Here is a 15836-nt window from a genome sequence, read left to right as displayed (position 1 = left end):
GAAGGGAGGGCCATCTATTTTCATTTGAGAGAGGTCAAATTTTCTCCATGTAACTATTATAAATTACGTTTACTCCTTTACCGACTGCCATAGCCCAGTCATAGAACAGCTAAGTGCATCATTAGATGCTTTTTTGCATCAAGATGTTCATTTGTCTGTAACCGCCGATAACTTCAGAACGAAGTTGACTAAATACAAAGTTGTCAATGTCTTTGCAATTGTTACAAACAAGTGAAGGATTTAAATGAAAACTGACCCAGTATACTGGTCGACGTATCAAAATGCATAGGGAATATTTTGTTTGGAGAGCGTTTGCACATTGGCAAAACGTTGCCGAGACAGAATGTTGTTGCTTGGCTGACGTAAAACGATGTAGAACTGTATAATGTAGAATTTAGGCATTCAAAATACAGTGCCTTCAAAAAGTATTCATACCCCTTGATTTATTCCACATTTTGTGTTACAGCCCAAATTCAAAATGGATTCAATAAAAAAAAAAATTCACCCATCTATACACAACACTTTATAATGACAAATTGAAAACATGTTTTTAGACATTTTTCTAATTTATTGAAAATGAAATACACAAATATCTAATTTACATACGTATTCACACCCCCGAGTCAATACTTTGTAGAAGCAACTTTGGCAGCGATTACAGCTGTTAGTTTCTGGTAAGTGTCGAAGTGCTTTCCACACCTGGATTGTGCAACATTTGCCCATTATTCATTTCAAAATTCTTCAAGCTCTGTCAAATCAGTTGTTAATCATTGCTAAACAACCATTTTCAGGTCTTGCCATAGATTTTCAAGTAGATTTAAGTCAAAACTGTAACTCGGCCACTCAGGAACATCACTGGTCACTTGGTAAGCAATATTCAATGTTATGTCAATCTGTGTTTGAAATTCACTGCTCAACTGAGGGACCTTACAGATAATTGTATGTGCGGAATACAGAGATGAGGTAGTCATCCATTCAAATGATTTACTTTTGAAGTTATTTTGGCTTGCTATAACAAAGGGATTGAATACTGACTCAAAACATTTCAGCTTAAATTTTTTTATGAATTTACAAAAAATTCAAAAAACAATTGCACTTGTTGGCCAATGACCAAACATCTCAATGTAATCCATTTTAAATTCAGGCTATGACAACAAAAATGTGGAAAAAGTCAAGGTGCTATGACAACAAAAATGTGGAAAAAGTCAAGGTGTGTGAATATTTTCTGAAGGCACTGTATAATAGCCAACAGCTCGCAGATAGTCTACAGTGCGGGTATAGCTGATGAGACTAACGACGAAATCCAGAAGCCTCTGTAGACGAAGAGGAGATTTCTTCCTGCCCCAAATATCCTAACAGCCGCTGCTGTTCTAATCGCTCAGTGAGAAACGCATTTAACAGGCAGGCAGCTTTTCTCAGCCAGTTGAAATCCTGAATCAGCGTAATTTTTTTATGGATATATAAAAATAAATATCAATAGAAAACAGGTAGAACGAAATGAAGTGCAGCTAGTTTGCAGTATTTCCAGCTCCAGTTTGGACATTTTCAGATAAATAACGTTAATCTATTTATCCACAGAATCAACAATATTCATTACATTTCTGCTCCCAAATGCAAATAAACGGATCTATATCCGCAGTCTAGTTTTTATCGCAACCTGCTGTGCAGTATGACTGATTCAGAGTGAATAATTATTTCAGCTTGGTGACCAAAACAAATAAGTCATTAAACTCCAACAAGTAGTCTATTTAGGCCACTGAATATCATAATAGCCAAGTTCATTATGCATAAAATAAAGTTAATGAAAAACAAACCTAGATGATTGAAGTGTTATGTCTACGCCATGCTCTCATGTGGTACCGACAACAAACAAGCTAGCCTCCGCAGTGACAGTGGGATAATCTCAATTTGAATGATTTGATTCCTCGCATGACCTCGGACCTTCTCATCCAATGGGTTTTGAGAAGGTGACGAGAGGGGTGGGCGAGGAATCAAGGATATACAATTGAGATTCTTCCAGTAAATATTAGGTAGCTATGCATCCCTGCCAGAGCAGAGAGAATACCTTGTAAAACATTTTTGAACATTCTTTGATATTGGCCTAAATAGCCTACTGTCGGAGGCTAATGACATACACTACATGACCAATAGTATGTGGACACCTGCTCATCGAACATCTCATTCCAAAATCATGGGCATTAATATGGAGTTGGTACCCCCTTTGCTGCTATAACAGCTTCCACTCTTCTGGGAAGGCTTTCTACTAGATGTTGGAACATTGCTGCGGAGACATGCTTCCATTCAGCCACAACAACATTGGTGAGGTTGGGCACTGATGTTGGGCGATTAGGCCTTGCTCGCAGTCGGCGTTTCAATTCATCCCAAAAGGTGTTCGATGGGTTTGAGGTTAGGGCTCTGTGCAGGTCAGTCAAGTTCTTCCACACCGATCTCAACAAACTATTTCTGTATGGACCTCACTTTGTGCACAGAGGCATTGCCATGCTGAAACAGGAAAGTTGGAAGCACAGAATCGTCTAGAATGTCAATGTATGCTGTAGCATTAAGATTTCCCTTCACTGGAACTAAGGGACTAACAACAGCCCCAGACCATTATTCCTCCTCCACCAAACTTTACAGTTGGCACTATGCATTCGGGCAGGTAGCGTTCTCCTGGCATCCGCCAAACCCAGATTTGTCCGTCGGACTCCCAGATGGTGAAGCGTGATTCATCTCTCCAGAGAACGCGTTTCCACTGCTCCAGACTCCAATGGTGGCGAGCTTTACACCCCTCCAGCCAATGATTGCCATTGCACATGGTGAACTTAGGCTCGTGTGCGGCTGTTCGGCCATAGAAACCCATTTCATGAAGCTCCCAGAGCCAGCTTGGAACTCAGTAGCGAGTGTTGCAACAGAGGACAGATGCGCTTCAGCACTCGGCTGTCCTTTTCTGTGAGCTTGTGTGACCTACCACTTCGCTGCTGAGCCGTTGTTGCTCCTAGAAGTCCACTTCACAATAACAGCCCTTTTCAGTTGACCGGGGCAGCTTTAACAGGGCAGAAATTTAACAAACTGACTTGTTGAAAAGGTTGCATCCACGTTGAATGTCAGAGCTCTTCAGTATGGGCCATTCTACTGCCAGTGTTTGTCTATGGAGATTGCATGGCGGTGTGCTCAATGTTATACACCTGTTAGCAACGAGTGTGGCTGAAATATCCAAATCCACTAATTTGAAGGAGTGTCCACATACTTTTGGCAATGTAGTGTACTTGGCAAATTCCTCAAGCGGGAGAAAAGCCTTATCATGCATATGATGAGTCACGCAGGAGAGAAACCATTTACATGCCCTATGTAAAAGGCTTTGTTGCGGTAGGTACTTTAAAAAAAGACACACCGGAGACTTCACAGGGGAAAGGACACGCTTGTGGAAGATGCGTCAAACTGAAAGGAGCCCTGACAGAGCAAATGCAGCTACACACTGAGGAGAAACCATTTAGCTACAATGATTGTGGCAAATGCTCTTACGAACCACATGCTGCATACTGACGAGAAAAGGATGTACAAGTGACCTGTGGAGAAAAAACAGTCAGTCTGAAAGCAGACTTCTTTCTATAGAACACACTCGTGTCATATAGTTGAATAAAGTAGAGGTAAATTGAATAAAGTACACCGACCATTTTCTAAAACAGGAGTCCTTGTTCATTTTATGAAGGTAGAAGCCTCTAACATCTATTATCCAAACTAAATGATTGAAGACCAACATACACTTTCAAGTCTACTCATTTTATTTCTTTAAAAAATAAAAAGACTGTGGGCCCAAAAAATAAGCATATTTTACATTGAAAAACAAAAAAACAAATCAGGCATTTACAACAGAACAGTGACAAAATAATACCTGCTCTTTCTGACATGCATGTGCAACTGGTACCACGTTAAACCTCCACAGCTGTATTCTTATTAGAACAGCAGGGGGAAACGGAAACCTACTTGTGTAAACAATACAACTATGCATCAAAACAAAATATGACCTATACACTAAACACAAAAAAAACCCAGAGGTTTTGTTTATGTGAAACCACAATAAATAGCCTGTCAAAATGGTTTTGTGGAGATAAAGAGGGATGATGTGGAACTCTACCAAATGGGTTTTAAGGTGGAGACAATAGGTGGCCATTTCAAAAACCCAAACAATGCATTTGGTGCAGTGTCCTCCAAAGATCATGTATATGGCAGTGTAGAACACAGGAGTGCCTCTTGATTTTGGGTCTCATCTGTCTGGCCGGATCATACCCGGTCTGATAAGCATCATTGGCCGATGGGGGCGCATCATATGTGGGCCAGGCATCATCTGCATGTGGCCCATTGGTGGTCGCATACCTGGACCTACAGGACAGCAAACATCAGAGAAATTATATCTGATTTTACTTGGTTTTCACATTTTATCCTAATCATGGTCCAGTATTCATGTCCCTTATGGACTATTATGAATACATCACATCTTGGTGAAAAATATATCTCAAAGCTATGACTTTGACCAGGCATGAACTGTTCTTGTTCAGTTAAGATTTGTGAGCAGCAGCAGATACATTTTGGGTGAGAACTTGCAGAGCTTTAATCCAATGCCCATCGAAAATATTTTTTTTTTAGACACACACACACACACACACACACACACACACACACACACACACACACACACACACACACACACACACACACACACACACACACACACACACACACACACACACACACACACAGTAGGTGTTGGGGCAATAATCTCACCAGGCATCATTCCATGTGGTGGGGGCCCCATCATTTGCATCATATGAGGACCATGACCACCCATAGGGGGCCCGGGCACTGGTAGCATGCCTGGGCGTGGAGGGCCACCTGGGGTTCACAAATAACAATTTAAAGCTCAGTCCCTAACACAGCAAGTTATCAGTATCCCATTTCAATATAAATCATTCTCAAAATATTAGACTAGCACTGTTGTGGTTGGTCCACAGTCTACGTACTGATGTTTGGAGGAGGGAGCATGGCTCCGCCTGGGGGAGGGGCTCCAGGGAATGGTGTAGGAGGGATCTTACCGGACTGGAAGGCAGCCGCTGAGGAGGAAAACACAAGGCAACATGTTAACCTAATGTAGAGTTGACGGTCGCTGGACCAGGGCGCTACCTCTGAATTCACTACGTCGGTGTCCGACGTGGGATGGCACCCATGAGGCCATCGGAGATGCATGGGTTCACGTGAGGGACTTCGTATAAAGAAGCATGGGGACACACAAGGGGGTAGCGTAGCGACCTTAAAAGATGTTCGGATCTCTTGGAGTAACGGCTAAGGTGTTGGGTTGACAGTCGCTACCCCCGAATTCGAACACTATACGCTTATTATGCAAGTATGGGTGTGTGGGGCTTGTGCATGTTTTGTATCTGCACAAACTGTTGCTTATAAACAAAACCGCATGGAATCTGCTGAATGTTTAGCTACCCCCTCCATATCGGCTTACTTGTTTTATCGATGAGGCTCTGTGCCTGCTCCTCCATCCATTTCTGGTAGTAGTCTTTCACATTCTCTTTATGCTTTCGTCCACTACAGTGAGTCTTTCTCACCGACGGCTGTAAAAATATATAAATGTTCAATTTAATGTTAATACAGGGTGCAATTTATGAAGCGCTCGAAATTGTTAAAGGGTGCAGAGACTGAAAATTAGAGAGTCTGGCTTACCGAGTCATGTGTAAGGTACGTATCACAGTAGTCACAATAAAATCTGGGGGATACAAAAAAAGCAAGTTAACCAATTCACTGAAATCCCCCAAAAAACTTTAGCTGGCCCATGGACCAGAACAAACTAGCTTGGAGCAGTGCCTTATATTGTTTACTATGCAAATAGAAGGCTCTGGCTGGGAGAGTGAAGAAGATGCTAGCTAGTAGCTCTCGAAAACCCTTCTCGGTATGTAGGGTTTACAGCAGGTACATTTGCCTACAGTTGGCTCCATGGGGGAAATTCCGACCCAAGTTAAGCGCACACGAATGGACTGTAATTCCCTTTTATGCCCTTCTCTCTCTCCTCGTATTCTGACCTTGAACTTATGCCAGCTGTTGGTTTGGGGTGGATGTCAGCGAAATGAAGGTGTGGCAGGGGTGTGTATTTTGTTATTTTTTTCTCCCCAATTTCGTGATATCCAATTGGAAGTTACAGTCTTGTCCCATCACCGCAACTCCAGTACGGACTCGGGAGAGGCGAAGGGCGAGAGCCGCGCGTCCTCCGAAACATGACCCCGCCAAGCCGCACTGCTTCTTGACACAATGCTTGTTTAACCCGGAAGCCAGCCGCACTAATATGTCAGAGGAAACACCGTACACCTGGCGAACATGTCAACGTGCATTGCGTCTGGCCCGCCACAGTAGTCCCTAGATCATGACAGGACACGGACAACCTGGCCGGCAAAACACTTCCCTAACCCCGACGACGCTGGACCAATTGTGCGCCGCCTCATGGGTCTCCCGGGCACGGCCGGCTGCGACACAGCCTGGAATTGAACCAGGATCTGTAGTGACGCAACTAGCACTGCGATGTAGTGCCTTAGACCGCTGCATCACTCGGGAGGCAGATACGCTGTATTCTAACCATTACCACCTTTACGCGAAACCATGAATAAGGTTGAGCGAACCTACAGGTTCCAAGTGGAAAAATAATAACACCATTCTCCATGCACTGTAATTTATAAGTTGTTAAGAGACAGGTAAATGAGTAATCAGTTTGGATAACGGGATTGTAAATAAACAACGCAATTGTTTTAGGATGTTTCCTTATGATCCTTGGAGACGAATGTGAAACCATATGGACGCAAACTCTAAATCATATCAACATTGCGGCCTCTTTTCCACAGTGAAGTAGGCTATAAATATCTGTGCTGTTTAGTGTTGTCAAGATAGCAGAATTTGACTTCGATACCAGGTTTAGTATCACGATACTAAATACCAAAACGATACCACGGGGAAAAAAAGAAAGCGCATTAGCTAGTCACGGAATAACCATTGGTTCGAATCATTGAACAATATGTTGATAAATGGTAGAACGAGTAAAATAACAATAATTTATTCTATATAAAATGTTTCAAAAATAAAACAATTTTAAATGAACAGAAGAATCTTACATTTTCCTTATGCAAAACCATGAGTCTCGGAGCATACAAAAATAATTGTACAATTACAACTGTTTTAAAATGTAACTGGATACATATAATCAGAGTTAAATTTGCTAATCTATGGCCATAATATTGGGTCAAATGATATTCATTAGACCTGATTCATTATAGCTAAACTACTGAATGGATTACACGAATAGAATAGTTCCAAAACGAAATAAAATTAAAATAAAAAGTTTGAAGCTCATTTCTTAAGTTTCTATACAGAACAAAAATATAACATGTAAAGTGTTGGTCCCATGTTTCATGAGCTGAAAAAAAAAACGATCCCCGAAATGTTCTATACTCAAAAAAATAGAATTTCTCTCATTTTGTGCTGAAATGTGTTTACATCCCTGTTAGTAAGCATTTCTCCTTTGCCAAGATAATCCATCCACCTGACAGGTGTGGCATATCAAGAAGCTGATCATTACACAGGTGTATGATCATTACACAGGTGCACCTTGTGCTGGGGACAATAAAAGGACACTATAAAACAGTTGTGTCACATAACACAATTCCACAGATGTTTTGATGGAGTGTGCAATTGGCATAATGACTGCAGGAATGTCCACCAGTTGATAGGCAGATAAACATTTAAATACATTTCTCTACCATATGCTGCCTCCAACGTTGTTTTAGAGAATATGGCAGTACGTCCAACCAGCCTCGCAACCACAGACCACGTGTAACTACGCCAGCCCAGGACCTCCACATCTGGCTTCTTCACCTGCGGGATCATCTGAGACCAGCTACCCAGGCAGCTGATGAAACTGAGGAGCATTTCAGTCTGTAATACAGCCCTTTTGTGGGGAAAAACTCATTCTTATTGGCTGGGCCTGGCTCCAAAATGGGTGGGTCTGGCTCCCAAGTGGGTGGGCCTATGGCCTCCCATGGCTGCGTCCCTGCCCAGTTATGGGAAATCCATAGATTAGTGCCTAATTTATTTAAATTGACTGATTTCCTTATATGAACTGTAACTCAGTAAAAACATTGAAATTGCTGCATATACAGTGCATTCGGAAAGTATTCAGACCCCATGACTTTTCCCCACATTTTGTTACGTTACAGCTTTATTCTAAAATGTATTAAATAAAACATTTCTCAATCTACACACAATATCCCATAATGACAAAGCGAAAACAGGTTTTCAGAAATGCTACATTTTTTAAAATAAAAATACCTTATTTACATGTATTCAGACCCTTTGCTAGGAGACTCAAAATTGAGCTCAGGTGCATCCCGTTTCCATTGATCATGCTTGAGATGTCTCTACAACTTGATTGGAGTCCACTTGTGGTAAATTCAATTGATTGGACATGATTTGTAAAGGCACACACCGGTCTATATAAAGGTTCACAGTTGACAGTGCATGTCAGAGAAAAAAACAAGCCATGAGGTCGAAGGAATTGTCCATAGAGCTCAGAGACAGGATTGTGTTGAGGCACAGCTCTGGGGACGGAAACCCCCAAATTTCTGCAGCATTGAAGGTCCCCAGGAGCACAATGGCCTCCATCATTCTTAAATGGAACAAGTTCGGAACCACCAAGACTCTTCCTAGAGTTGACTGCCCTACCAAACTGAGAAATCGGGGGAGAAGGACCTTGGTCAGGGAAGTGACCAAGGTACCCGATGGACACTCTGAAGGAGCTCCAGAGTTCCTCTGTGGAAATGGGAGAATCTTCCAGAAGGAGAACCATCTCTGCAGCACTCCACCAATCAGGCCTTTGTGGAAGAGTGGCCAGATGGAAGCCACTCCTCAGTAAAAGGCATATGAAAGCCCTCGAGAATTTTGCAAAAAGGCACCTAAAGAGGCACCATGATAAATAAGATTCTCAGGTCTGATTAAACCAAGATTGAACTCTTTGGCCTGAATTCCAAGCATCACGTCTGGAGCAAACCTGGCACTATCCCTACGGTGAAGCATAGTGGTGGCAGCATCATGCTGTGGGGATGTTTTTCAGTGGCATGGACTGGAAGACAAGTCAGGATCAAGGGAAAGATGAATGGAGCAAAGTACAGAGAGATCCTTGATGAAAACCTGCTACAGAGCGCTCAGGACCTTGGACTAGGTCGAAGGTTCACCTTCCAACAGGACAACGACCCTAAGCACACAGCCAAGAACACAGGAGTGGCTTCAGGACAAGTCTCCGAATGTCCTTGAGTGGCCCAGCCAGAGGTGGGAGTTGAACCCGATCAAACATCTCTGGAGAGACCTGAAAACAGCTGTGCAGCGACACGCCCCATCCAACCTGACAGAGCTTGAGAGTATCTGCCGAGAAGAATGGGACAAACTCCCCAACTACAGGTGTGCCAAGCTTGTAGCGTCATACCCAAGAAGACCCGAGGCTGTAATCGCTGCTTCAACAAAGTACTGAGTAAAGGGTCTGAATACTTATGTAAATGTAATATTTCAGCTTGAGAGCACCAGCTTTTATATATATATATATATATATATATATATATATATATATATATATATATATATATATATATATATATATATATATATATATATATATATAAAAACTGTTTTTGCTTTGTCATGATGGGGTATTGTGTGTAGATTGATGAGGGGGAAAAAAATATACATTTTAGAATAAGGCTGTAACGTAACAATGTGGAAAAAGGTCAAGGGGTCTTTATTCTTTCCGAATGCACTGTGTGTGTGAGCTATATATAAAATCACACACACAAAGTTTGGGATCACTTAGAAATGTCCTGTTGTTGAAAGAAAAAAAGAAATAAAATGTCCATTAAAATAACATCACATTGATCTGAAATACAGTGTAGACATTGTTAATGTTGTAAATGACTATTGTAGCTGGAAACGGCAGATTTTTTATGGAATATCTACATAGGAGTGATGGGCCTCTGTATGCCTATGTTCAAATGGCACGTTGTGTTAGCTAATCCAAGTTTATAATTTTAAAAGGCTAATTGATCATTAGAAAATTGCAAAGGGGTTATGTTAGCACAGCTGAAAACTGTTCTGATTACAGAAGCAATACAACGGGCCTTTAGACTAGTTGAGTATCTGGAGCATCAGCATTTGTGGGTTCGAATTCAGTCTCAAAATGGCCAGAAACAAAGAACTTTATGAAACTCGTAAGTCTATTCTTGTTCTGAGAAATTTCATGCGGGAAATTGCCAAGTATTTTCTACATTATAGAATAACAGTTAAGACATCAAAACTTTTGCTTTGATGACAGCTTTGTACACTTTGCACACTCTTGGCATTCTCTCAGCCAACTTCACCTAGAACGCTTAGAGTTGAGTTCCCGCATAAGCTGAAAACTTGTTGGCTGCTTTTCCTTCACTCCGTGGTCTAATTCATCCCAAACCATCTCAATTGGGTTGAGGTCGGGTGATTGTAGGTAGAGTTATTAAAGTGACTATGCATAGATAACAACAGAGAGTAGCAGCGGTGTAAAGGGGGGGGGGAGAGAATGCAAATAGTCTGGGTAGCCAGAAGCTGTTTAGAAGCCTCTTGGACCTAGACATGGCGCTCCGGTACCACTTGCCGTGCGGGAGCAGAGAGACCAGTCTATGACTAGGGTGGCTGGAGTCCGACAAATTTTTAGGGCCTTCCTCTGACACTGCCTGGTATAGAGGAACTTGAAGCTCTCAACCTGCTCCACTACAGTCCCGCCGATGAGAATGGGGGTGTGCTCGGTCCTCTTTTTCGTGTAATCCACAAACATCTCCTATGACTTGATCACGTTGAGGGAGAGGTTGTTGTCGTGACACCACACGGCCAAGTCTCTGACCTCCTCCTTATAGGCTGTCTCGTCGTTGTCGGTGATCAGGCCTACCACTGAAGTGTCATCGGCAAACTTAATGATGGTGTTGGAGTCGTGCAGTCATGAGTGAACAGGGTGTACAGGAGGGGACTGAGCACGTACCCCTGAGGGGCCTCCGTGTTGAGGATCAGCAAGGCGGATGTGTTGTTACCTACCCTTACCACCTGGGGGCGGCCTGTCAGGAAGTCCAGGATCCAGTTGCGGAGGGAGGTGTTTAGTCCCATGGTCCTTAGCTTATTGATGAGCTTTGAGGTCACTATGGTGTTGAACGCTGAGCTGTAGTCAATGAATAGCATTCTCACGTAGGTGTTCCTTTTGTCCAGGTGGGAAAGGGCAGTGTGGAGTGCAATAGAGATTATCATCTGGGAATCTGTTGGGGTGGTATACAAATTGGAGTGGGTCTAGGGTTTCTGGGATAATGGTGTTGATGTGAGCCATGACCAGCCTTTCAAAGCACTTCATGGCTACAGACGGAAGTCATTTAGGCAGGTTACCTTCGTGTTCTTGGGCACAGGGACTATGGTGGTCTGCTTAAAACATGTTGATATTACAGACTCAGACAGGGAGAGGTTGAAAATGTCAGTGAAGACACTTGCCAGTTGGTCAGCGCATGCTCGCAGTACACGTAAATCATTGAGTTAATAAAGCCACATACAGACATGGTTTCTTTTCTTCTTTCTTGAGTAAGGCAGCTCCAAAATGCAAGTGTTTCAGCCTAGCTCAGTGCTTTCTGTGGTGGTGGGGCAGCCAGCGGAAAATACGGAGCACAGGGGTTAGTAATGTTCTCCATTTGCGCCGTGATTGGCTCAGTGTTCTGTCACTCATGGGGACACTATGTCACCACCAAATCAAAGGGTAGAGCTCAGAAATTCAAGCCCCTTGAGTGCTGCCAGAGAGTGCCCATCCAAGAAGTCTCAAGGTCATTGGCCACAGATAAAATTATGTAAAATCAAGCTATATGTAGAGAAGTTTGATTGGACTGATCAGGTCAACATCATACTTCAAAATCTTAGCTAGCAGTTATCATGAATCAAGTCGACAATCTACTGCCAAATCCTTTTTCATCCTTGTCATATGAAGAGAAATAATGAAGAGAAATTATAGATAAAACATATCGGTGATCATCGGCCATAAACATTACACAACAACTTGAAAATCACAAATTCAACAATGAGTGGTTTGGAAGGAATCAGTGGCTAACTGCAAGCATTGCAAAGCAATCACTACCCTGCTATTCAGTAGAGTGGGTGTGTGGTCTCAAGTCTGGGATTAAAGGTCTTTTTCCAAGCTTAAAAGGATAAATATTCAACATTGGCCATGCTGTCAATCCAGCATGACTTCTGCCACACTCAAAACAACTGGAAACTCAGAAATGGGAAATCTGACTTCAGTGAGTTCAAGACAAGTGGGAACTCTGGAAATAACGAGCTCAGACTAGGAAAATACGTTTTGAAGGTTCATCCAACTTGAAATTGTAAGTCGGGAACTCAGGCCTCTTTCTAAAGCTCCGACCTGAAGATCACTGACGTCATCATGAGTCGACCTTGTTTGTTAAAAAAAAAAAAAGTCTGTAAACAAGCAAACACCGGCCACGAACTGTGTTTACAATACGCTGTTGGTAATAAAGTATTATTTGTTCGACTGCAACTTCTGGGGTAGCTAGCTTTAGCTTGGTACCTAGCTAGCACCAATACAACCAGCCTGAAAACAATGACCAATAGAAACTGCAGTCATTTTCATTATTCATAGCAATGATTTAGGAATCCTTGAGAATAAGTATTAGCTAGGCAGCCACTTTTTGTTCACCTATTGAAATTGAACTTAGCTAGCTAGCCAGCTACTTAACCCTGTTGCCCAAAGCGAAAGTTATAAGCAGCCAGCTAGCTTCATCTGGCTAGTGAGGCTCGACCGGACCGGGTTATGTGTTGTGAAGCTAGCCACAATAAGGATTGGGCAAAGGTGGAATTTGTGGTTAGCCTTCAAATAAAAGTACCTCTTTGAAAGTGATGCAGAAGGTTACAATTGGTGGAATCATGCCATATTTAGACTAGATATTGTTAATGTTGGAATGTGAAGCAATGAAATGGGGTATCAGTCTACTCGGTGACACCCACAGAATACAACTCTGAAGAGTTTATGCAAATATTAGCGTTGTAGCTCTTATTGCGGGACTGTGACTGTGTGAAATCACCTCCCCAGTCAGCATATTGTGTGTATTGACATTCATGTTGCACTGTACAACTTTACTTAAGGATTGGGGATCAATGAAACGTGGTATCAGTCCACTCAATACCCAAGATATTTTTTCCCAATGTCCTCCTCAGTTATCAGACTCCAAAACATCCATGCAGTATTGTTTTTCCTCGAGAATAGTGTTCAATACACATAGGTTGACAATAAACGTGGCTCAATTCACAGTTGTTTCAGAGTCCCGCAATAAGAGCTACGCCGCTAATGTTCTCTGGGTGTCACTGAGTAGACAGACAACATTCCAACCTCGTTTAGCATGATCTATTCAATTATGGTATAATTCTACAATTTGTATTAATTTGCATCACTGTCAATGACACTCTTATTTTGAAAGCTAACCGCAAAGTCCACTATTGCGGCTAATCCTTATTGTGGCTAGCTTCACATAGATGGGTCCGGCCACCATTAATCAAATAAGAACTGTCTTGTAAATTAAGTGTATTTTAGACAATTAGGGTCGTTTTGCTATGGTTTTTGGGAAGAACATTGTTTGCATCCATGAGCAAGCTAGCTTTTTATTTTTATGACCAGCACTATAGGTGCGCGAGACACCTTTACCAGCATCATAGCATATGTATCGATGAATCGTTGTGACATATGAAATACGAGTGATAGTATAATCAATGTGTAATAACTACGTCAAAAAAAATGTATGAACATATTAAATTGTGACGTGCAGTCATTTCAGGTCCTGATTGGTCAACAAGCTAATTTGTCACTTCAAATAGTGTTTTAACGTGTATCTTTTTTGACACGCAAAGACCCAAACAGCGTTCCATAGAAATCCTGGTTGAGAATGAAACGACTGAACAAATGAACAACGAAACAGCACAGCAAGTGAGTGAAAGAAATAGGTTTTGATTATGTTTTACAGGTAATGGGGACATACATAAATGCCAACAAAATAACTTTTTGGTCAGTGTGGTTTGTGTGTAAGCTTTATTTAACTAGGCAAGTCAGTTAAGAATAAATTCGTATTTACAATGACGGCCTACCCTTGCCAAACCCGGATGACGCTAAGCCAATATGAAGCCGCCCTATGGGACTTCCAATCACGGCCTGGATTCAAACCAGGGACTGTGGTGACGCCTCTTGCACTGAGATGCAGTGCCTTAGACCGCTGCGTCCATGTGTGCGTGTTAACTATTTAACTGTACTAGAACGCTTAAAAGGCCGCTAAAATGTTTAATTTCGGTACCATTTTTCTGGGGAAGGAAAATATTGCATATTGGTATCGGCCAAAAATGTCATATCGGTGCATCACTAGTTTGTACGTGTAAATGAGGCTAAATGACCTGTTTCACTGGCAGAGAAAGCTCCGCTGATAGCCAGGTGTAGCAGTGGTAAGGTGCTGGGACAGCTGTATGTAGGCCCTAACAGATTGTGGGGCACCGTTTGTCACAGTTATAATGCAGTGAATGTATCGTTTCGTGTTGTGTAGTGGCTTTGCTGGCATGCACTACCCCACCAAGATGTACATGCTAAAATCGCCACTGGAAAAGACACTTAAGACTCACGGAAACATCCGAAGTCACACATTCGGATTTGGCACGTCAAGCCCAAGTATCATACTTTGACTAAAATGATGACTTAGCTACATTGTTGTGCAACATGGGTAAACTCTGGCCATCGTGTTTCAGGATGAAAAAGTGGATTTCTACGGGTGTGGGCGTTTAACCTTTTGTTTATCGAAAATTATTTATCGCTGATATGAAAGATGCATTCAGTACCACAAGCGATGCGTTTTAACTTTCAGAACGAGTCGGGGTTCTTAACAAAACACCACTACAAAAAGATACTATCGTCAGGCGCTAAAGCAGTTAGCGTCTATGAATGGGTTAGCTAGCTAGTCTAGATAAAACATTTCACATACACAATTGAACTTTAGTTAAGGCAAAGGAGATCATTACCACGATATGGCATCGCTAAATGAGAACAGATAGCTTAGTATCAAAACAGCGAACTGGCTAGATGGGAATGAATAATGAAGCAAAATGGTAACCTTAAAGGTCGTATGCTAACGTTAACTATTGGGGGGCAGACACAAAATATACACAATCTCGATTTAAAAATAATTGTTCGCAAACATAAGTTGTAAAACATTGAAACATGTGACTATTGCAGGTGACGCAGCGATAAAATACTTGGAAATAACACTTGAATTGAGGGATTTCGCAACTTACTTAGGCATATTTTTGGGTTCTTCACGAGACGCTCAGTGAGATCATTTCCTGTGTTCAGGGTTGCCAGGCCATCACAAATGTAAATCCCCCACAAAGGCCTGAAAACTAGCAGCAATATTAGTTTCCACTTTTATCCAATAAACCCTTTCCCAAAACGACCTCGAGCAAATTAAGAAATAATATAGACTTAATTTAATTCGGTTTGTCATCAAAATAATAATTATTGAGAGCTTAATAAGAATATGTTGCAAGAGAAAACATTATTCTCCTTTATTAAACTAGCCAGATCATTTTCAATTTCACTTGTTCTGACTTCTATGATTAAACTGGGTGGTTCAAGCCCTGAATGCTGATTGTCTGACAGCCGTGGCATATCAGAACGTATACTACGGGTATGACAAAACATGTAT

The 15836-nt window shown here is 41.9% G+C and overlaps 1 protein-coding gene across 1 annotated transcript; it reads right to left on the bottom strand.

Annotated features, from left to right (window-relative positions):
• Window positions 1-3761: 3761 nt before the first annotated feature.
• Window positions 3762-15533, bottom strand: LOC115151036 (U1 small nuclear ribonucleoprotein C). Its single transcript, XM_029694952.1, has 6 exons — window positions 15427-15533; window positions 5728-5770; window positions 5510-5618; window positions 5019-5108; window positions 4783-4890; window positions 3762-4380 (listed from the first exon to the last, which is right to left on the bottom strand). Exons 1-6 carry the CDS (start codon window positions 15432-15434, stop codon window positions 4265-4267), a joined length of 474 nt encoding a protein of 157 aa, XP_029550812.1. The 5' UTR covers window positions 15435-15533; the 3' UTR covers window positions 3762-4264.
• Window positions 15534-15836: the final 303 nt, after the last annotated feature.

This window comes from Salmo trutta, chromosome 16, assembly GCF_901001165.1.
Source record: "Salmo trutta chromosome 16, fSalTru1.1, whole genome shotgun sequence".
Classification (NCBI taxonomy): domain Eukaryota; kingdom Metazoa; phylum Chordata; class Actinopteri; order Salmoniformes; family Salmonidae; genus Salmo; species Salmo trutta.
Note: the sequence above shows the minus strand (reverse complement) of the source record. Positions and strands in the feature narration are given on the sequence as shown.

Bases quoted from the DNA above. Each gene is read 5' to 3' on its own strand.
- LOC115151036 (XM_029694952.1), bottom strand. The intron at 5,619-5,727 runs GTAAGCCAGACT...ATATTTTTACAG, and splicing joins CGTACCTTACACATGACTCG to CCGTCGGTGAGAAAGACTCA. The intron at 4,381-4,782 runs GTGAGATTATTG...GCTGTCCTGTAG, and splicing joins ACCACATGGAATGATGCCTG to GTCCAGGTATGCGACCACCA.